Below are 22,861 nucleotides of genomic sequence, written 5' to 3'. Positions count from 1 at the left end.
TGTTACCATCTAACTGACCTAATTTTGTTTCAAGTTTGCCCTTTCAAAATTCAGAGCCTTAACAAAAGACTAACTTGCACTTGGACTCTCATGGATGATAATGGCCAATGACACATTGTCTCTCAACCCAAAGTTTATTTCCAAGAGCGAAGAGAAGCATAGGACAGACTGCTTGTGCATGGTGTGTTATCTGGAGAGACCCCCTGCCCTGGTGTCATCCTTCTCACCGTCACAGCAAGGACACACACAGACAACTATTCTGCCTCACTGCATCCAGGCCCCTGCTCGACTTCTTACCTGGAAAACTCTAGTTCAGCCTGTCCAGAGCCAGCTGGAGGCACAGGACAAGTGAAAGGAGACTGAGACTGCAAGGCTGGCTCCCATTTCTTTTCCAGTTCTCAATTATTCCTCCACTGGCCTCTGCCCCACAGGGAGGTTGGCAGTCCAGCTCCCTGCTCAGCCCAGAAATGGAGCCTGGACTGATGGTCTGCCAGCCCCTTACCAAAACAGCTGCTTGCCCAGATCAATTTTTTGGTAATTCAGAATATCACCCAGTAAAAAGGGGACAGTCCATAGAAGTAACAATCCATAAAACAGACCTTCCTCTCAAGAGCTTGCAGTCTCACTAGAAACCCCAGAGACATGCAGGTGGCTGAAGGGGACTAAATATAGCCCTCGTGTCACCATATCCAGACCGAAGGGACTGTACACACACGTGTAGGTTTAGCAACCGAAATCCAGATATGCTGAGCACCAGCAGCCAGGGAAAAACACCGAAATCAACAGAAACACAGAACATAATTCTGCTCAGTCTCTGCCTTGGGGTTGGAAAATACTCAGGTGCCTCTCCTTGGATTTTCCCAGTGCCATGTTTTTATTAGTGTATTTTGGCAAAGCAGACCAGAACCAGCCTCCTCTGCATGTGCTTTATCCTGGTGCCAGCTTTCCCCCCTTCTTGGATAATTCTACGAAAATCCTTTGCTACAGAAAAGGGTAACTGAAGCAAATTGTGCTTTAGACAGACACCCCCACCAGCCCAGGCAAGCCAGGTTTATTTACCTTCTGCCAAAGTGGGGCACAGGGAACATCTTGCCACTGCCTCAGAGCACTGCACACAACTGTTGGCAATACCTTCTGAGAGGGGGAAAGGAAGCAAACCCAAATCCTGCCCTCCTATAGATGTATCCCTGATGAGAAAACAGGGTTTGTAAAGAACTGTGGCAGAACCCAACGCCCTGCAAGGAGCTGGGCTATCACCCATCACCACCCTCCAACTCCCACGCTCATTGCACATGGGCAGTGCTGATGTAATCTGAAAGCTCATTGCATCAGGCAGCTGCAGGGTGAGACGTTTGTGCTTGGAAAAGCTCAGGGCACAGAATCAGGGGTCTTGGAAGAACCCCAGGGTTGGGGACCCAGCCAGCAGAGTCTGGGAAAAGGGAGGACAGCGTGCAAGGTGACAGGAACTGGGATGCCTGGCAGCATTGCCCAATGACTTCAGCCTATCGAAGGAGCCTGGCAAGAGAAATCAGGCCCTTGCTAAGACTGGGCTTTCCTTAAAAAGTGTCCTTTTCTGCACAAGATACATGTAAATGCTACAGGGACAGCTCTGGCCATTGCAGATTACATTGCAACTTTTGTGTTTCAGAGTTCCATAAGTGATACTAAATCTGGGACAAAAGAAATCCAGGTCCTCTCCAGTATCTCCTTCCTTCAGGAGAAGTCTGCATGCCCAGTACCTCAGGGTTTGGTTGGGACCTGACACAGGACCTCTGACCACAAATCCCATGGAATCCCCTTTCCATTCTCAAGGAAATACACCCCTGGACAATACAACCCCAGGCAGAGCTAGAGGAAGAGCTCAGCTTGGCCCCAGAGCTGCTGTCAGCTTTACCTCTTTCACCCCTCCCCTCTCATCTTGCCTGCTTTGACTGCAGGCTCTCTGGGGGCAGGTCAAGCCCTTAATACAGGTTTGCACACAGCTGGTTCAAACAGGACTCACTTTGAAGCCTGAAGTGGTTTTTTAGTATGACTAAAGTCATCTTTCAAGTCTGATTTCTCACAGTTAGAAGCAGAGCTGTGGTCCTTGGACGTTCTTACTTTAATACTGGCCCTGATGACAAGATGTCCCCCAAGGACCAGGGTGGTTTTGCAACTCCTTGCACTCAGCAGCTTCACTGCCTGATGAACAGGATAAAATAGCTCAATAAAAGCACAACCCCTTGCCCCCTTCCCCTGTGAAAACCAGAGGTCTTGGTGCACTCACACACCTGGTTTCAGTCCCCAAAGCCACATTTCCCAGTGTCGGTGCAGCCGGCTGGGCTGTTTATTTTAGGAAACCCATTTGCACACACCCTTATAGGCAGAGACAGGCTCTGCACCCACATTCTTCAAAAGAAGGGGAGGCAGGATGAAGAGCTTTTTGTTGCTGTGCGTGGCCTTGGCCGTCTCCTTGGGGATCATCCTTGTGGCAGGTAGGTGGAAAACTGGGATTAAGATATCAGTGGCAGGTTTTGTGTAATCTACAACAGTCAAAAGTCCAAACTCAAAGCCTGCTCAAGCAATCGTGGTTCAGTGGTGCTTGTACACCTCTGTGTTTCTGCACCAGAGCTGTGTGGGTTTAGTTGCTGCCTTGAGGACAAAGTGATGCCTAGCTGTGAACTTAAGCCTTGATAATTTTCCATTTCTTATCAGGTTGCTGAAGCAACAAACTGCCAGCATGCTTGCTTGCTTTTCTGCAGTGCTAGGGACCTTGCAAGAGTTACCTGCTAGATTTAAAGGCTTCCAAAATCTTCCTGATAGTCCTGTCCTATGGCTACCTCCAACTTCTTTTTGACTGAACAGTAATTTGTCACATAACTCCACTGAATTTCTTGGGAACTCTTGATCTCCAGTGAGATCAGAGCATGCTCCCAGCATACTCCTCAGTGTGGGTCTCAGGTCTCTGTGTGACAGTCTGAAGCCATTCTCATGCACGTGGTGCATCTGGTCTGCAGGATTAAACCGGTGCTCAAGGATAACCATGCCAACAGCGTGGACAGCTGCATCCCTGCATTTTCTCCAGCTTTTGGCAAAGGGCATCTCACTGCTTACCCAGGCACTGCTGTGATACACTACAGTGGATCGCAGGATGATCCAGTATTGGAAAATGAGAAATTCTGTCCAAAAACCAGCTAAATAAATATTGAGGAGGGAGGGAACACCTTAGTGCAGGAAACCCAATCTGCAGACACTTAGAACAGCATTAGGAAATTTTGTACATAAATACCTTCTCCCCGATGGGACTTCACTGGGTGGCACATGGAGATATTGCTGACAAAATTATATTTTTTGAGCAGTGTAATTTTACTTGAAAAATAAATGGAGTTGCAGTAACTTTTACAGTGAAGCCAAGAGCATTACATAAAGAATTAAATCAGGACAGCATTTTTAGAGTGCATTCAAAAAACCCTGCATATGCATAAAAGAACGTGTTAAACTAATTTTAGAATTAAAGCCTGCTCCCAAAGGCTTTGGGACAACCCCAAAGCCAATAGGATCCAACTTGAATATTGGCTTTGGATTAAAGGCTTGGAAAGAACTGCACACAACATTATGTGGAGCACAGCACAGGCAGCAGAGGAAGGGCTGTGTGAAGGACAAGCCAGAGACCTTTCATGAGCCAAAAGAAAGACCAGGACAAGGAGACAGGGACTAGAGAGGCTTTTGTGGGAAGCGTCTGCTTCAGAGAGAAGTGTCATGTGGAGCGAGGAGTTAGCTGGCAGGAAAGAAGCTTGCAGAGCAAGGGAGCTAAGTGATTTGCTTCCCAAGCTAGAAACTCCACAGAGAATCTTCTCCGGCAGGTGTTCTGCTGCCAAAGGCAGCCAAGGCCACAGAAACAGCACTTGAAACCAGCAGGTGAACTCTGGGGTCTCTCTGAAGCATCATTTCACACAGTTTTGGTGCCTTTTCCCCAGATATGGTGCCTGTAAGGATCTCCAAAAACCTGGAACAGGAGCTGCTGAGACCCGTATATTATAGGAGCAGGAAGGACCAAAGCTTTTAAGTCCAAGTGACTCCAAAGTCCTTTATAGACATGATTAACACAGACGTTTTCAGCCTATTTCTCCTTTCTCTCCATAATTAAACCAAGCAACAAGCAGAGCAGGCAAGTCCATCTACTAGCACAGTAAGGCAGCACTGCACAACACCAGGAACATTCCAAAAGCCTCTGGGTGACACATGGGATGTTTTAGCCTGTTGTGACTGAGTTTCATATTGTGTAGCATGCTAACAGTGTGGGAGATGTACTCAGAGAGAGAAGAAACGGCTTGGGTAAGAAAATCAGGACTGGAGTTTTCCCTGCAAAGCACAAGCATCATCAGGGCCACCTGCCCTTCCCTGGAATCAATCCAGGCTCTGTACTGGTGTGCTCCTGGCATTCTCATCCCTTGGATTTCCACTAGAACAGCTTTAACAGCTTTTCCCCTTGACTCCAGGGTTGCATATGCTGTGCTTGCAGGTTACCCGCTGGAGCCCAAGGATGAGGAGTACGTGCTGGTCAACAACAAGTGCCAGTGTGTGACAATGACCTCAAAGATCGTCCCCTCTAAAGAAGACCCTGATCAAGAAGTCCTGGAGAGACACATACGTATCATGTAAGTGGCAGACAAATATTTCATGGAGATGGTGAGCAAGTGATGAAGTGTTGCCTTTCCTGTGCATTCTTTCCCATGTCCTGGCACTGATGAAGGGAACAGCTTGTCCCATGGGCTGCTTTCTGTAGTAGCCTAAATATTTCCCTTTGTTTAGTGGGTTTTTTACCTCACATGAACCTCTCTGGTGTTTGTCCCTTCAGATACAAAAAACATGCCCATATTTTAAACAGTCCAGTAGTAACTTCAGAAAAGAGGCTGGGGAAGTAGAGTGTAACATGTCAGCAGCTGATCTAACCTGAAACCAGATGGAGCCCATGGCACTGGATACTTCCCTATCTGACAGTGAGTCTGGGAAAGTAGTTAAGTCCTAAAGCTTAATCCTATGAGACAGATCGCAGTTCAAGAGTTGGACTGGGTCCTATCCACTCGCACAAACCTAGCAGAAGAGTGTGTGTGTCTGGGAAACAAGGAGCAGTTCAGGCTCGGAGCTGCAGGATCTCTGGTAGAGCTCACAACAGGAGAGCCACATCCCTGTCCATGTCCTGCAAGTCTCCCAGGCATCTGACAGCTCAGAGTTTCACAAGAACAAACTGTCACCTTGAAAGTGGCCTTCTCGAGAGTTGCTGCAGTCCTCTCGGGGAGGGTCAGAATGGAAAGAACCCAAGGAATGAGAAGGGAGTTTAGAACTGCTCACAGCAGAGAGAACCTTGTTTAATACACAATTTCCATGAGTCATTCTCCTCCCTCCTTTGCAGAGTCCCCCTGAAGGCTCGAGAGAACATCTCTGACCCCTTGTCCCCACTGAGAACCAAGTTTGTCTACCGAATCTCTGAACTGTAAGTAGTTTTATTTACTAACCTAATTTCCCAAGACTTAACCCTCAGCAGCTCAAAAAGGTGCTTAAGGGCTGGGAGTTAACATATAACACCTAGAAAGGCCACAGGACTCTGCTGGCTCCATCAACAGGATGGAGATCAACAGAGAAGATTTGATTGTCACCAGGGGCATGTTGTCATCATAACTCTTCACACTTGTTGTGTTCTCCGTCTCTTGCAGCTGCAGAAACTGCAGTCCTGTAGAGATTGACCTGGGTGGGAGGATCGTCCAGGCCCAGCAGGGCAACTTCTGTGATGAACCCCAGACCTGCTACACCTACGACAGAGAGAAGTGCTACAGCTCCCCTGTGCCCTTCCTGTACCACGGGGAGGTGAAATATGTGCCAGCAGCTCTGACACCAACATCCTGCTATGCTGAGTAGATGAACCCCTGCTGTGCTGAAGCCTGGCTGCACTCGCTGTTCCCATCCCAGATACAGGTATAGCACGGCCGTACCCAGGTGACAGATCCCAGTTTTAGCTCCTACAGCAATGCCAGCTTGTCTCTCCACATTCTCAGCATCACACTAATGCCATCTCCCAAGAGCAGCTCCTGGTCGTCATCAACTCTGTTCTCATATCCCCGGCACGTACCTGCAATGTCATTATGTGTCTCAGGTGGGATCACCATATAGACCAAATACAAATCAGTGATCCTCTTGAAGCCAAGGAAACCACACTGATTTACAGTGGAACCTGTCCTTGGCAGTCTCCTGTGTGTCTCCACCTGAGCAAGGCTGCCACAGACATCAGCAGGAATGTCTGTGCACTTCCCTCCTCGAGCCCTCTAAAGCAAACCTCTGCACTCCCTGCAGGCAAGGCCTTTGATGGTGTTAGCAGGAGTTGTGCCACCACTGGAAGGTTGTTGTACAAGTATATTTTAGGGACGAGACTTCACATTTCAGAGTTATTTTACAATTGATCATCCTAGACCCTTCTAGCACTTGGACATCTGCAAGCTTCTAGTTCTCACAGATTCAGAGAAGATCAAAAGATGCCGCTACCCTGAAGTGTTTTGCAAAGTTGCCAAGACCTCAGCTGTGCCAGGAATAGTCAACTCTTCTGGGAGATGTTGGGCATTTCACTTCCCATGCTGCCTCACTGCTACTGCTGCCTTCTTCCACCCCTGCTCCCAGTTGAATTGTGGAAAAAAAAATCAACTTGGCTCAAGTTTCTTTTCTTCCTTCTTTTGCATTTAAAGCTTAAAAAATTCTGTGAAGGGGGACATAGGTGCAAGAACAGGACCCTAGTTTGAGATTCAGAATTGGAGTAATAAAACAGCAGAAACCTTATTCCAATAGTTACAGCTTTGTTAGTGAAATATTCAATAAAATTTTGTCTGCATCAGTCTGTGTGTTTTATTTCAATTCAATAAGAAGGCATGAGAAACAGCCAAGCCTATAATTGTATTCTTTTCTCCTTCACAACTCTCCCTAAGTAACTGCTTATACTTACAGGTAAAGTATCCCAAAGTCCTGGAATAGAAATATTTCCAGGCACTTGCAGAAACCCTGACAGATTGGGGCTGAACTGGTTTATCATTATCTGCATCACTGAGCTGCTTCAAGGATCAGTCTCAAAATCCAAACAGCATCTAAAATTACTTTTAAAACTGCAACCCACAGATCACGTGTTTTCCTCACCCCTGAAAAAGTACCTTAAAGACAGGCAAATTAGGGGACAGTCATTCACATCTAAGGTGTCTATCCTAAAGACAAAACAATCTGCAAGAGCCAAGTTTTAAAGAGCAAAGGGGTAAAATGGACTGAGACAAGTTATTCTGATGTTACATCAGTAATGGAAAACAAACATCAGCAAAACATCATTTTTTCCCTCCTTCATGCACAAGTAAGTCAGCTCAGAAAAGCCAAATGCCGAGGGAGGCAAAGAACCTCCTGCCGAGTACTGACAGGGCTGGGCTCATTGTGGTGGACAGGTACTAAGCTCATCAACATTTGCCTCAAAGGCATTTTCATCTTCAAAATCCTGGTGTTCCCCAGTCTCAGAGTACTGGGATGCTACAAATTAGCAGATCGCCACGAGGCTGCATTTCATCCCCCCCAGGAACTTAACCTTTGCCCTCTAGAATTTATATCCAGTGTAATGATAAATATGAGCAGGTTTTTCCACTCCGAAACTGAATTACAGCATGTGCCTTTACTGCCCCTTATTGGAACAGAACTTGTATCATACTTTTAGGTTAGGTGGAATCAGACATTAGATTGGTTACTATTCAGCACAGGGTTATCTTGACCATTAAGAACTGATTTGCAAGAAGTTCCTCCCTTCAGAGGAGGAAACATTTGTGCTGTAGGCAAAGGAAAGCCACAGCAAGCAAAGCTGATGCTGAATATCCCCCAGTACCACCCAGATTCCTGCCATCAGCACCATCAGCCAGGACTGCTGTTCTCCTCCAGGACCTGCAAGTGACTGAGCATTTCTCAAGCCATTACTGTAACATCTCCTTCTTCTGTTGATCAACAACACGCAACTCCTGTGCCTCAAGCCTGTAAATAATTTATGAGTCACAATCCAGAAATAAATATTTCTGTTGGACTTAAAGGCTTGTCTGTTTTTTTTAAAGGAAAAGAGCACTAACCCTCTTCGTAATTACAAATTTATAAATATTAAGTCCAGGAAGACAAACTCCCTACAACAGAAGGCCAAAATTTGACACAATTTAAATAAAATGCTGGCAATCAAATACAGTAAATGAGTTCAAGTAAAGCCTCCCAGACACTGTGAAAACTCAAACTCTACAGCTCTTGATTGGATAGAAAGATGAGGGCTGATTAGAGCAAGGGCAAAACAGAGCCAAGAGCCACCCATGATACAAACAATCACAAAAAGAAAGAAAGCCTTTTGGTCTATAAACCAGCCAAAAGGGGCCTTCACAAACATCATTATTTAGCATGTTAATTAAGCCACACCAATCACAACAAAGATATAACATGCTTTCTATCTCGGTTCCAAAACAGCATAAAGAGGGGAACTTATGCTTCTTACCTTAAAATGAGTAAACAGTCTCCCTGAGGAACATCCATACACCCCATTCCCATTAACCAGAAGAAATTAGCCCCAGCTGTCCTGAGTTCAAGTATTCCTGGCCTAATCAGCTGGTAGAAATCAAACCAATCAGTGTGCAGGGGGGCAATGGGCTCAGGGTATAAAAGCTCAAACCAAGGACAAGTGTCTTTCCTTGCTTTCTTTTGTGTTGGAGTGGTAAGGATGTGGTAAGGTAACTTTTGGTTTGTTTTTTTCTTTTTTTAATAAGAATTGGTTGCTTAATTTATTGGCTTTTTTTTTTCTTTGTGATGCCTGAGAGTTAGATTGCTTTTAAAAAATCATTCTATAATAGCTCCTGATATATATGTTAAATTTTATAGTGGTTTAGCTTTGCTGCTTTCCTCAGTAAAAATTTTGTTAGAAGCTTATGCAGCTGGTTTTTTGGGTTTTTTTTTGTAAATGCTGTAAGAAGTATATATGTACTAGCTGCTTAAAAATAAGTGTGTTTTTAATATAAAAGCTGGCAAAGCCTTAAAAAAAACTGGTTAGGAAGATAGTTTATAATTGCAGTATATTTGTATATGGCTGAACTGAATTGTTAACTTTTCAAGTCCTTTCAATAGTCTTTGTAGAAACAACAGCAATAGTATTGCTTCTATGATGCTAATAAAGGAGCTAATTAATATCTAGTAACATTCAGCAGTCATTTGTTTAGGTAATAGAGATCTTGTTTTTGTTCTGTGCAGCTGGTAACAGCCCACACACAAGTTCTGCTCTTACTTTTGCAGTTATTTTGCCTTCCCACTGAGGCTAAAACCAGGTGTTTGGCAGCTGTGTAGGTGTGGAAGGGAGGATGTGCTCTTCGTGCTCCAATGGGTCCAGGAAAGCCCAAACTCACCTGAAGCAGGTGAACCTGCTGCTAAGTATGTGCTTAAGTGGGTACATATGGCTGTGAGATCCTTACCAGGATAATAAAAAGGCTTTCAATGAGGTGAGTGTTGGCTGAAACACAAGAAGTTATGTTCATGTTTTCTGGACTGTGCCATGTTTGAGTCCTGGTGTTCTTCTGACACTTGTTACACAGCTCTATGGAAGAGGGATAGCTTATTTAATAGCATTTACTAATTGTATGGAGGAATATAAACCTGTTCCTGCAGTGTAAATAAGTAGTTAACTTAAAGCAGTGTAAGCTATGCAAATGAAGGAGTTGCCTTTCTATTATCTTGATTGAAAGTTTAACTCAGAAAAGATGAAGCTAGAATAAATTTCTTGTCTTAATTGTGGCTTCCCTTTTGATGCTCACTACTTCTATAATGATTATTTGAGATATAAGATGATACAACTCCCCTGATATCAGCTGGGAAGGGAGGAAGAGTGGGAGTATCAGCTGTGCTGATGTGACAAGGTACAAGCACTGCGGAGTAATCCCTGGGGAAGCTGCCCAGAGGCAGCTATGGTCAGTCCCCTTTGCTGGCATAATGTGTAATCCCAGAGGACCCCCCTAGGCCTTTGTCCCGCTGGGAAGGAGTTCCAGCCGAGCTCCTTCCCCGGGTGCCCTTGCTGAGCGCTGCCAGCGGCTGAGGTTGCTGTGCGGGTTCCCGTCTCCCGCCGAGCTTTGTCCCCTGGCGGCGCCCGTCGAGGGGCGGGCCAACATGGCGGCGCCCGGCCCTGCGCTCACGTGTCCCGGCAGTGCCGGCGCCGCGCAGCCATGTCGGGCCGCCAGGGCAACAAACTGCCCAGCAACCTGCCCCAGCTGCAGAACCTCATCAAGAGGGACCCCACCTCCTACACCGAGGAGGTGCGGAGCGCGGGAATGCCTCTGGGGAGGCCGGGGTGGGCTGGGGGGGGGAGGCACGGGTGGGTATTGCTGGCCCCACTCACTCTTCCCTGTATACGTGCAGTTCCTGCAGCAGTACCACCACTACCAGTCCCATGTGGAGATCTTCACCTTCCAGCCGGACAAGCCCAGTAAGGAGCTGGCCGAACTGGTGATGTTCCTGGCGCAGGTAAGCCCACGGCGCCCAGCCCTGCACCAGTGCCCAGGTTTGGGTATGGCTTGGGTATGGGCTTAAGTACCTCTTATTGGTATCATACAAAGACTTATAGTATTGCTGGTTGTTCACACCTCGTCAGGTGTGCCCTAGAGCGTTCCCCTGCCTCTCCCTTGCAGGTGGCCCACTGCTACCCTGAGCACATGGCCAGCTTCCCTCAGCAGCTGAAGGAGCTGCTCTCCTACCACCACACAGTGCTGGACCCCGACCTGCGCATGGTGAGACCACCCTGGGCACTCCCTGCCCGAGGCTAACACACCCCTTGGGCTGAGCTGAGAGCTTGAGGGTTGCTTTGCAATCAGCATGGAGACTGGAGTGCGTAATGGTAGTTTGGTTTCTCTTACAGACGTTCTGCAAGGCTCTAATCTTGTTGAGAAACAAAAATCTAATAAATCCCACGAGTTTGCTGGAGCTCTTCTTTCAGCTGCTGCGGTGCCACGATAAGCTGCTACGAAAGGTAAGCTGTGCTCAGTCATCATTTCTGGGTTGTTCGCACCAACTCACTGTTTTAGTTGCAGCCTGGAATTATATGCTCAGTGGTGGTGAATTGGATCTCACTTTGGTCCTTGGGGACCGTGAGGGTGCAGTAATGTTTGTTCTCTGCATGACCTGTGCTCCTCCCTGTCACCTTTCCTTTACAGACCTTGTACACTCACATTGTGACAGACATCAAGAATGTCAATGCTAAGCACAAAAACAACAAAGTGAACACGGTAAGTGCTTGGGCTTTCACTTGTACTTGGATTTGACCATCTGCTCTTGTGGAGCACCTCTAATAAAATGTTTGCAACCTGTTTTTTAGACACTACAGAACTTCATGTACACCATGCTGAGAGACAGCAATCCCACTGCTGCCAAGATCTCTCTGGATGTGATGATAGAACTTTATAGAAGGAATATATGGTGAGTCTGGCAGGCTTCTGTTGATTCCAGGATTTGTTGTGGGGCACATGGGCATCACTTTGTGGCATGTAGTCCAAAGCAATCCAGGGGACAGGGACATAAAGAGATATGTATTAATTTTGGTCCAGTGAGGCTGTATCCTGTGCTAAGGAGTAAGCTCAGAAGCAAAAATGTCTTGTGTGAAATGAGTTACTTAATTTGAATAAGTGATGAGAATTAATTTCCTGAGAACAATGTGAAATTGCAAAACTTGAAGTAAAAGATGCTGCTTCTTTTTATTCCAGGAATGATGCCAAAACAGTCAATGTCATCACAACTGCTTGCTTTTCCAAAGTGACCAAGGTGAGAAGAGATATTACTTGAGGAAATGGGATGTTACTTCATACTTTTTTCCTGTGGACATAGCTTAATATTTTATTGCAAACCAACTTTGCTGACTTGCCTCCTGAAGTTTAAGTTTTCAAAACAGCTCTCATGGGAGGAGGCAGAGCTTGGCTTGTAAGGACAGAGGAGCGGAACTGGTGACTTATTTAGCAACAAACGGAGACTGGCACGAGGAGGGTGGGTGCATATTCCACTGCTGTTCACGAGAGATTGTTGAAATCCCACCTCCTTGAAGTGAGTGTGCTGTGTGAGGCTTTAGTTAGTTAAATAGGAGAGGAGCTGCCCTGTCTGGGGCCTGAGTGAATATTGGGCCTTCTGTGCTGATTCAGGAGGCTTTAAGAAACTTTTACTATGGTTAGAAACAAGTTTTTAAGCTGTTAAGGTCCAAAAGCTGTTTTGCTCAATAAAAGCTAACCAACCAAAAGTACAACAAAACTATATAAAGTAATGCAAGTTTAGGGTTGTGGGCATTATCTTGGCATCACCTGTGTAGGGGCTTTTGAGAATGTTGACATGAAGCAGTTAGTGGCTTTGCGGGGTTAATCGACAATTTTCAGCTTGGCATCTGCTCCAGGCATTGTGGAAGCCCAGGTGTGACTGAGTGCCTCGGAGTGATGATGGGCAGTGAAAATGGTCTGGGTCTGTATTAGCACCTGTGGCTTCCAAGCTGTTGTTCAGTTTTTCTGATCATATCCAAGCCTGTAAAAAAAATGGATGAGTCTCTGCACAGCCTGAGATGTGGTTTTAGGGTGGTTGTGAATACTCCTTTCAGCTTGTCCTGTCCCATGTGAATTCACTTGGCTTTTCAGGTGCTAGTTGCAAGTTTGAAGTTCTTTCTCGGGAAAGATGAAGATGAGAAACAAGATAGTGACTCAGAATCTGAGGTGGGTGTTGTGATCAAATCTTGTTCTCTCTATTCTTCAATTACTTAATGGGTCTCCCATCCTAGTGACCCTGCCCATCTATCTGCTTCTCTGCTGCTTAGTTTTCCCACCTGATTTTCTCCAGGTGTTTCTGTGCTTCACACCAAATTCAGTGTCTGACAGGTGGCAGGACGCTTTAACTGTCTGATACAAAGACAAGTGCTAAGAACTACTTTGCTTTTCTCTTTAGATGCTGTTACCTGTGTGGTGACACTTAGGAAGGGGGAGAGTTCTTAACTATAGTGTGTGATCCTGAAGAACATTGCTAGTTTATTTCTCTGACTGCTATTTGAAGCCTGGCATCAGCTGAGCCTTGTTTCCCTCTTTCCCAAGGATGATGCCCCCACAGCCAGGGATCTGATGATGCGCTATGCGACCAACAAGAAAACCACCAAGCGCAAGAAGAAACTGGAGAAGGCCATGAAGGTCCTCAAGGTGAGGAGAGGCCTGTCTGACTTCCTAGTGTTTTAGCTTAATCCTTCAAGTGCAGGAGTTGTGCTGTTGCCCTGCTGGTTTAGCTACAGGTGGTAGAAAACTCTGTGTGGTTTCAAAGAGGGAGAGTTTTTATAATCTTGGTGTTTCTTTTTGAAGAGGTGTCTTTAGACAGCAACCTTAAAACTGAAGCACTTTGCTCAGGGAAAGAGAAAAATGTCTCCTACTCTTTTCCATGCAGAAACAGAAAAAGAAGAGCAAGCCAGAGGTGTTCAACTTCTCTGCTATTCACTTGATTCATGATCCCCAAGGTAAGCATGCACTGTATTTCCTGTTATTACAAGTCTGTGTTAGTCTCAGATGCTGAAACTTGGGCACAACTGTGCCAGGAGAATGGAAGTGGCAATTAGGTGAAGATGTGACACTTGAAGTGTTTCATCTTAGCGCTACACTGCACTTGCAGTGAGATGAGTCCTGTTCTGCTTGTTTTAGTGGAACACATGGAGGGGAGACAAGAAAGGAGAAACCTTACCTCCTTTGGTTTGCTACAGATCAGAATGTAGCTCTCTGCTTCTCTTGCATGTGTGAAGGCTGTAATTTGGTGAACAGCAGCTTACTTACTAAGCTGCCTGGGCTTACTCCCTTCTACTCTACATTTCTGTTGTTAGCCTGATACTTGTCTAACAGCACTTGACTTTGTCTTAGTTGAATGTAGTGAACTTTGGGGGATTTTATTTTTCAGATAGGCCCAAAATGTAGTTTAAAAAATCCAGCTTTAAACCCTGTGCTTAAGATGGGGAATGTGTGCTAGTTTGCCTCGCAACCTATGCCCAGCTTCAGCAGTCTTAGGTATGTGAGAAAAATAACCCACTGGGAGAAGCGCTTTGGCCACCTTGAATTCCTTCTCTGCAAGGGCACTTTGGAGTAAAACCACTCGAAACTGACTGCCTTTTTTTACCCTAATCCCATTTCAGTTGCGTTGTGCTCTTTTGGACTACTACAAATCTATTACTGCTCTTTCAGACTTCGCTGAGAAACTACTGAAGCAGCTGGAGAACTGCAAGGAGCGATTTGAAGTGAAGATGATGCTCATGGACCTGATATCCAGGCTGGTTGGAATACACGAGGTATGTACTTGGCTTTTATAATGTTCTGCTGGGTAGCCCACCTGGCTTGAGTAGAGGCATGTGCTGGCCTTGTGCCTCAGCAAAATGAGGCTTAATTTTTCTATATATCAAGAGTTTATCTGAATACAAGTCATTTCCTTAGCTCCACAAGTATCAAACTGAACATGGGAGACAACATCATGCTGTGAAATCTGAGGCATGTGGAGAGCATGCTACAGAGTGAGATTGAACATGAGATCATCTTCATAAGCTGATACATAATAAAGACAAGAAGATAATGTTCCAACCTCTTTTTGCAGCTTTTCCTTTTCAACTTCTACCCCTTTGTTCAGAGATTCCTACAGCCCCATCAGAGAGGTAAGTAGCTGCTTTGTGCCACTGCTGATCCATGTCTTGTGCAGCCATTTCATGGAAGTGGTGCTCTAAGTGAATAGGTAACAGTGGACTGGTGGGAGGTAGGAGTAGTGCAGAGTGTGCAAGAAGGAAGTACAACTCCCTGACTGCCAGAAATGCTGAGTGTTTTGTACTTCTTTGGAAACTGTGCACTCAGGACTTTTATCTGAGAATATGAGAAACTTCAGCCCTGGAACAAAATGCATCTGAGTCCCTAATCCTTATCACCTGAACAAAGCATGGCTACCTCTCGCTGCCTCATTTTACTGATGTTTGACTCTAGTTGTGGAACCTTTCTTTTTGCCTTTGGTGGCCACTGAGGGCCTGCACTCCTGTGGGTGGAGGCCAGGATTGTTCCCAAGGCTTGGTGGAAGAGGAGAAATAGTTGCCCCAAATAAGGTCAGACTGGAGTGGCTTTGGGACTGACCGAGCAGCTTGTTGAGTTTTGGCAGATGTGTTTATAGACCAGAGAAAGGTGCAGCGATGTATTTTGGCATGTTCCCACTTCCCTTCCAGAGGTGACAAAGATCCTTCTGTTTGCTGCACAGGCTTCACATCAGCTGGTACCACCTGAGGTCAGTATTCCACCTCTTTGATGCTAAATGGGCTGCAGACCAGCATGGAAATGGGAGTGTATTTGTGGGGAAGGAGAGAGGGAATCTGGGCAGACTGTTTAGAAAAGCTGAGGGTAACTTCAGCTTTATTTACAAGTTGCAAGATGTTGTTTCGTATAAAGAAGAGGGGAGGGAAAAACTAACATGCTCGTCTCTTACTTTCTATAAAAGAACTTGTGTCCGGAAAATAACTGTGGGCTCTAGTGACCTATCCTGACCTCTGTCTTAATGATAGTGACATATCCTGACCTCTGTCTTAATGATGTCTAAGCTTTTATTCAATGTGCGTTCTTTTTTCAGATTATTCAGTCAGTGTTGATGACCATTGCCAACAACTTTGTCACTGACAAGAATTCAGGGGAGGTCATGACTGTAGGGTGGGTACAGAATCATACAAACATCCGGAACTCTGAAGCATGATAGTATATTTTTTAAAACCACTTGGAAGCTATTCCTGTCACTTGTACTATGCTCTCAAGAATCTGCTTGAGTAAAAACAAATTAGGACAATATCTCAGCTTAAACTTTGTGCTTTTGTGGGAGTGTTCCCCATTGGCTTTGTATTACACCAAATTTGTATAAATCTAGTATAAACTCTATCCTTGAGTTGAAGATAATTCAATCTACTAATGGGATTTTGTCCTAACTGGTCTTGAGAAAATGATTAATTTTCATTTCTTTTAGAATCAATGCAATAAAAGAAATCACTGCGAGATGTCCCTTAGCCATGACTGAAGATCTGCTCCAAGACCTCGTTCAGTACAAGACTCATAAAAATAAAAGTAAATATTACGTGGATGAAAATTTAAAATTTTTTTTGGTCTTGTATTATGTGCTCCTCTGTTACAGCCTTTGTCATAGTGTTGTCTTAATGAGTTTTTAGGGGGCTAAGAGAACCTTTGCAGTATTTGGGTTATATTGTTGTATTTGCGGTGTTTGTATCCATGGGAGGCAAAAGTCACAGGTAGTTGGGGCAGGGAAGTAACTGACCAAGATAAAAAAGGAGATGGTTTGTTAACAACAAGCCCTAAGGAAGTGCTGTGTTCTGCAGCAGAGAAATCAGGGGGAGCCATAACTGCAGAGAAGGCTGTAAATGCTGATGGCCTGAGAAGGCTTTGTTTGCTCAGAATTTGGGTTTTTTGGTACCGACTCCTGACTCTCCCTTCCTGGGTAGATGTGATGATGTCTGCAAGAACTCTGATACACCTGTTCCGCTCCCTGAACCCGGAGATGCTGCAGAAGAAGTTCAGGGTAAGAATTCCATGTGCATTGCATTCACTGGGAACTGAGCTGCTCAAAAATAACTGGCCTCAGTGGCCTCTTGAGAATGAGGTGGAGTCCAGCCTGTGTTCTTCCCTTGCCTGCTGCCTTTGGGCACGGTCTGCTTGTGTTTCCACTTGTCCTTAGTTCAAATTCAGCAACTCTTGGATAGATTGTGCTCCAAAAGGTGAGCTCTTTGCCTAGAGTTCTTTCACCTTCAGGAATTCAAGATCTTATTTCATCTAGCAAAATTGATCTTTTTTTCCAGCCACACCCTCCTGCTCCCCCTGATATTTTCATGCTTTTGTGGGCACTAAAATTAGCAGCCCGCTTGATGTAATTTTTTTTTTTTTTTAATGTACAGGGTAAACCTACTGAGGCCTCGGTGGAAGCCAGGATCCATGAATATGGAGAACTGGATGCCAAAGACTACATTCCAGGAGCAGAAGTGCTAGAGGTTGAGGATCAGAAGGAAAAGGGAGGAACACAAGAGGAAGGTTGACCTTTTTATTTTTTTTTCCATTGTGTTTTGGATATCACTGTCAGTAAGACTTGATGTGTACATAACACTTAGTGCATTTCATTTTACTGCCTTCCTGTGTAGTTTGCACTTCCCTGTATCCTTGAAGTGCATTAGTGGGGTTTGTTACTGTGTTGCTTTGTGGGATGGAAAAGCAGAGACACGTTGTACAGCTGTGGAACATCTTATGTTCAGCTCCTGCTGAAGTTGTTGAGAATTATCAGACACTGAAACAGTACTTGGAAGTAATATTTGCCTTAAACTCACTTTCTGTGCAAATGCTTTACGTGACCAGGAGCACCTGCCTGAATGAGGGGAAATGGGATGGGGGAGTCTTTGAAAGCAAGGCAGAGTTTGGGAAATGAAGCTGGAGTGCTTTGGAAATGCTGCAGGGGAGGTGATGGGAGGAATAAATGCCCTGAGATGCCTTTCTTTTTAGGCATGTGAATGCAGTGATTACTCTAACAATCTGCTTGGTTCTGAAGCTGGTAACATCAGCACTTCAGTCAGACCAGCAGCAAAGAGCAGGGACCACCATTGCTGAGGAGTGTAACAAGGGATAGCATCTGTCAGCTCTTTTGGTGCTTCCCCAATTCACTGCTTTCAGGATATTGCCCTTGAGGTGAGAGTTAAGCTTTGCAGAGCAAAGCTGGCTTCATGTCTCTGGGCAAAATGCAGTTGGAGTTAGGTGATGCAAGCCTGTGAGAGCAGGTGATCCAAGAATCCATTATTTCTATTGGGGTAGTTGAGTCCACATTAAAGGTTATGTCTTCCCTGAGCAGATGGCTGGGAAAGTGCCAGTCTGAGTGAGGAGGACAATGAAGATGGAGAATGGATTGATGTGCATCACTCCTCAGATGAGGAGCAGCAACAAGTAGTGAGTTCCAAGTCTCTCCTGTCCCAAATATATATTGGTCTTAATTGTAAACAAGATTCTGATGCTCTATACTTGGATGTGGCTGCTCATAAATAATTATACAGGGCTTGAGTGTAACCTGTGCAGAAGAAATGAGATTTGAATACTGTTTAGCACCTGAGCAGGGGAGAAGGGGGAATTCTGTCTCAGGGCTAAGCTGTCTCAGGGTTGTGATATTTGTAAGTACTTTTACTTATCCCAAAATAGGGTATGCATGTAATCTAATCAAACACTAGATGCTGGGTATAAGACTGAGAAGAATCCTAATAGCTGGTTGTAGCATTTCCCAACAAAACTGCCCTCACATGATAAATATTTGGGAGATGAGGGTCATAGATTGTGGCACAGAAGTGGCTGTCCAAGCTGTAGGTGATTCTTTTGTACGTGTTTCTCTTCCCAAGGCAGAGAAGGTGAAAAGCATGCCCATAGAGGAGCGGAAAGCCAAAGCTGCAGCAGTCAGTACGAGCAGGCTGCTGACTCAAGAAGACTTCCAGAAAATACGTCTTGCCCAGCTTTCCAAAGAAATAAATTCTGCACCTGGCAAAGCTGCAAAGAGGAAATACATTGAAATAGATGATGAAGAGGAGGAGGGCAGGTAGGATAAGGACTGTCATCTGGTGAAACAGCTTTTCATTGCAGCAGGATACAGAGCTCTGCTGTTGATCATCAGTATTCCCTAGAGACAGGTAGCAAACAGCTGTGCCCTAGAATGGATCCTGGCTCAGCATTTTGTTTGTACCTGAGAGAAAAGATATGAGGGGCCTATGGAAGATCTGAGCCTGTTTGGCTTGTTCAGGCCAAGAGTTTCAGGGGTTTGTAGCACTACTGTTATTAGGTTATTACTTCAGAGTTTCTGAAACTGCGGATAAAGCAGGACTTTCAAAACAGTAATGGCAGCTTTTGAGGGGGATGTCCCACGCATGAGGAATAACCTGAAAGAGAACAAGAACTGTTTGTGCCTGAGTTTATGCTAAGACAGTGGTGTGAGAAATGGATTAGAGACCGAGAGGGCGTTGTGTTTTCCTTGCCAGATAAAGTTTTGTGGGTGGTGACCCTTTGCTGGATTTCTCTTTGTGTAGGGGGGAGTTGCTTTCACTCAGAGATATTGAACATCTGCATAAGAAGCCCAAGTCGGACAAGGAGACCAGACTGGCAACTGCAATGGTGAGGAATTGGGATGTTTCATGTCTTGTCTTTGCGGATTCAGGGTTATGTTTGCCTTCTGCAGAAAGAGGAGGTGTTGGGGTTGTATCTATAAGATGGATGCCCAGCTGCTATTGGGTTTTGAGAAACTATTTCAGTTTTTTGCTGTTGCATTTTGGCTGCAAGAAACAGCCACTTGCTGGTCACAGATGACCACAAAAGTACAAACACACCCAACTTTCACTGTGACTTAAGAAATACAGCCAACATAGGAGAATGCAGGTATGGACACAAAGTCATCCTAAATCCAAGTTTATTGTTATTGCCATAGAACCTGTACCATCAGGCAGCTGATGTTGACTGTGGGGAAGGAAAATGAAAGTTACCCCCTGTTATTCTACTACAATCTTTTTCTAGGCTGGAAAAACAGACAGGAAAGAATTTGTAAAAAAGAAGACAAGAATTAACCCCTTTGCCAGCTCTTCCAACAAAGAAAAGCAAAAGAACAAGAACTTCATGATGATGAGATACAGCCATAGTGTCCGCACCAAGAACAAGCGGTCCTTCCGGGAGAAACAGGTAATGCTGAGTGCTGGAAATGGATGGGGCTGTGTGAGCTCAAACTCCAAGTGCAGGTGTAGTGCTGTGCACCCTGTGTCCTGAGGTGTTGCTGCTAACTTGGGTGGTGTAATGGCTGCCAAGCCTGTGGCCTTGGCTTCCCTGAATTGTGCCCCAGCAGAGGAGCTGTTTTGGAGACTGTAGTGAATGTTTTCGACAGGCTCCTCTAACATGCTTTGGGGTGCAAGCCCTGTTGCAGAGTCAAGTGTAGGTTAGGAAGATTTTGCTTTCCTTACGTAAATTGAAGATATGATGATAGAATCCTGACTGTAATCCTGTGATACAAGTAATGTTTCTCTGACGTGGAGTTGTTTATCAAGTTGTTTATCTCAGTATGTTTCTTCACTCTCCGCAGTCTTTCTTTGACCTTTGTCCTGTTACTATTGTGTTATGGACTCATCTGTTCTGGCCTTGAGGTCATGTAATAACATTTACAGCTGTTCTTTAAGGACACCTATTGCTACCTGAAGCGAACTGGAAAATCAGTTTAGCAGTAGTTTGACTGTAATGCTGCTCTCAGTGGTGAGGCCCCTGCTGGTCCAGGATTTCACAAGGTGTTAGTAAACTGAACTCATCCAAACATATTCCAAGAAACTTGTAGAATAATCCAGTTATGTAGGTGTTTTATATGTGGTGGGTTTTTTCTCCTTGCTAGTTTGTCTTGTTACTGCTGTCAGAGGCTTCTTTTGTGATGTGTTGGCAGGACCATATCACTTGGATAATGTGTATTGGTTTGCAACTTGTTAACTTGAGAATGGCGAGACTGAAGGTGTCTATAGACTTAAGTGGTCTTAAGTGTTTGTGTTAAACAGGAAGATGTGGACTAATATCCTCTGTGGTATTTTGATCTGCCTCACATAAGGCTGACTATATTAAGCCTGCTCTCAAAACACATAAAATAGGTTGCAAATAAACAATCCACACAGTTCCAGGAAGCTGCTGTTGATAGTGGTTCTTGGCTCACTTATAACCCTCTTGAATGTTTTGTGCTTAGTCCCAACTAATGCTTAGAGTTTAAATATAATGGCTTAACAATGCAAGAACAATTTATTCATACTTTTTCACCCGTGTTATGCTACAGTATCAGTTCTGTAAACATGACTTGCAAGTAACTTTAACGAGTGGGTTGGAGGACCTTAGTTGTGTGACACTGCATTCTGCAGCACTTCTGATGGCAAAAGACAATGGCCTGTTGTCTACAGTTCTACCATTAGATCCTTTACCAGTTAAACTGTGTCTGAAATGTGCAATGGCTCTCTAGAGTAACATGGCACTTGTAAACCTTTCTTCCCCCTTGGAAAGTTTTGTTGTATGTCTTCACAAATAACATTTTTACTTACCTCTTATCTGGGCTGAAGCTTTGTCTTGATCTCTTCTGGTTAAAATGAGTCAGTGCAAGAACAGTTTATCTTTCATTGTATAGTATTTGGTATTGCTCAGCTCTTTAATTGTACTGTAGAATTTAGCTAAATAAGTGTTTCTGCCCTTGTAGTTAACATTTACTATTGCTGTTCCCAGTTGGAGCTGATGAACTCTTAGTGTTTATCTCAGAGGTTAAAGAAATTGAAAAAGGTCATTGATGTGATTGGGGTGTTGTCTCAGTTATTATTCTCCTTACCTGATCACTCTACTCTTGTCTCATGTCCAGATTGCTCTTCGAGATGCACTTCTGAAAAAGAGGAAAAAGCTACTGAAATAAATGCTGAAGAGAACTTACTCACCCTTGAAGAAATAGCCCTGGAAATACTTATTTCCACCCACCATCCCCCTGAGGGAAAGAGGGACTGTGGTGCCTTGTGGATTTATCTCTGTTCAGTTTAGAGTTAAAGCTGGAACTCTTACAAGCTGATGGATTCTGCATCTGTAGGACAGATAAAGGCCTTAAACCCTGAAGGGTTTTAATTTGTTTTTAAAGCATTCTAGGGGAGAAGGCAATTATCTTTTTATTTAATGTAATTAACATACAAAACTCAAAAAAAAAAGTATTAAAATACACAATCTTATTGTTAAAGTATTTGACTTGAGGCAGTTCTTGAATAAGTAAGGGGAAGTTAAGAACATTCTGGTCAGTCTATAAAACATGTGTATGTAGTGTCTGTGCCTGTCTTAAGGGTGTGACTGTACAGACTTGAGTAAGATGTCTGAGCAGCTATCTTGGACCAATGTAATAAGACCAAATCCTTGTGTAATGCAGGTAAGGTGAAGTGAAGATTTGGGGGGACGATCAGTTTCACTGCAGCTCGTGAAGAAAATTAAAATCAGTATATGAGAGATGGTTTTCATGTTGCCATTTAAATATGATGCTACCCTTAAATGCCAGAGAGAAAAAGGAATGTTTTCCTATATTGGTGAGTCTAAGGGAGTGACTGGCTGGTGTCTCTTGTCAAGTACATGTGAGAATAACGTGCATCTCTGGATTCTTTATGTAAGGTTCAATTTGTGCTTCAGCACTGACCTCTGCTGGGACCATTAATGGGTTTTGTACCCTCCCCAGCCACCTGTTTTAAAGGAGTTGATAAATTATAAATAATTTGAGGGATTTATTTATAATATCCTCTGTCAAAATCTGTTTGAAATTAATTTCCTTGTGGGGCAGGAACAGGTGCCATAAGCATAGTGTAATGGAAAAGCATTTGTTGGGGTGCCTTTTTCCTTTATTTTTTGGAAGCTGGGTTACTGCTTATCTCCTATGTGGGAATTTGTGCAGTTTAGCTGTTTTTCATGTTGAATGTGTATTTGTGTTTACTTTAATTCCTAATTATATTGATTGTGTATTGTTTTGTCACAATCTTCCAAGACCAAAAAAGCTTAAAGAGGCTTCAGGGAGCCAGGAGAGAAGAATCAAGTAGGATTTTTTTACAAATTGCAATTGTGTATTGCAATTTTCTTCTGTGCTGAAGACCTGAGTGGTTTCCCTTCATGTGCATGTGTTCAAAAACTAACGATTACTGAGGCTGAGTTCAGGACAAGTCTCCAGTGTCCTCTCTTCCGTTTTCCCTCTTGTTTACAGCCTTACTGTGTGACCCAGCAAGCTGAGAACTATGCCTGGTTACTGCCAA

At 44.4% G+C, this 22,861-nt stretch overlaps 3 protein-coding genes across 3 annotated transcripts in view; 2 read left to right on the top strand and 1 right to left on the bottom strand.

Annotated features, from left to right (window-relative positions):
- RUFY3 (RUN and FYVE domain containing 3) overlaps nt 1-22,861 on the bottom strand; it is a 79,609-nt gene that overhangs the window by 36,378 nt on the left and 20,370 nt on the right. The window contains exons 4-5 of the mRNA XM_027889181.1: nt 21,421-21,471; nt 1,060-2,181 (exon numbers count right to left, since the gene is read on the bottom strand). The gene's annotated coding sequence lies outside the window, so the exon portion shown is untranslated. The remainder of the gene's footprint in view (nt 1-1,059; nt 2,182-21,420; nt 21,472-22,861) is intronic.
- On the top strand, nt 2,266-6,862 carry JCHAIN (joining chain of multimeric IgA and IgM). The gene is made up of 4 exons (XM_027889195.1): nt 2,266-2,474; nt 4,502-4,637; nt 5,393-5,473; nt 5,694-6,862. Exons 1-4 carry the CDS (start codon nt 2,411-2,413, stop codon nt 5,893-5,895), a joined length of 483 nt encoding a protein of 160 aa, XP_027744996.1. The 5' UTR covers nt 2,266-2,410; the 3' UTR covers nt 5,896-6,862.
- SDAD1 (SDA1 domain containing 1) lies at nt 10,227-22,018 on the top strand. Its single transcript, XM_027889174.1, has 22 exons — nt 10,227-10,316; nt 10,420-10,524; nt 10,689-10,787; nt 10,916-11,026; nt 11,211-11,282; nt 11,372-11,472; nt 11,757-11,814; nt 12,666-12,740; nt 13,113-13,214; nt 13,453-13,522; nt 14,235-14,338; nt 14,638-14,695; nt 15,248-15,306; nt 15,646-15,722; nt 16,030-16,127; nt 16,520-16,596; nt 16,970-17,102; nt 17,908-18,002; nt 18,443-18,636; nt 19,121-19,205; nt 19,602-19,763; nt 21,451-22,018. Exons 1-22 carry the CDS (start codon nt 10,227-10,229, stop codon nt 21,499-21,501), a joined length of 2,076 nt encoding a protein of 691 aa, XP_027744975.1. The 3' UTR covers nt 21,502-22,018.

The sequence above is a fragment of the Empidonax traillii genome, unplaced genomic scaffold (genome assembly GCF_003031625.1).
Source record: "Empidonax traillii isolate 1590-97213 ecotype Southwest subspecies unplaced genomic scaffold, ASM303162v1 scaffold255:size705445, whole genome shotgun sequence".
Classification (NCBI taxonomy): Eukaryota; Metazoa; Chordata; class Aves; order Passeriformes; family Tyrannidae; genus Empidonax; species Empidonax traillii.
Note: the sequence above shows the minus strand (reverse complement) of the source record. Positions and strands in the feature narration are given on the sequence as shown.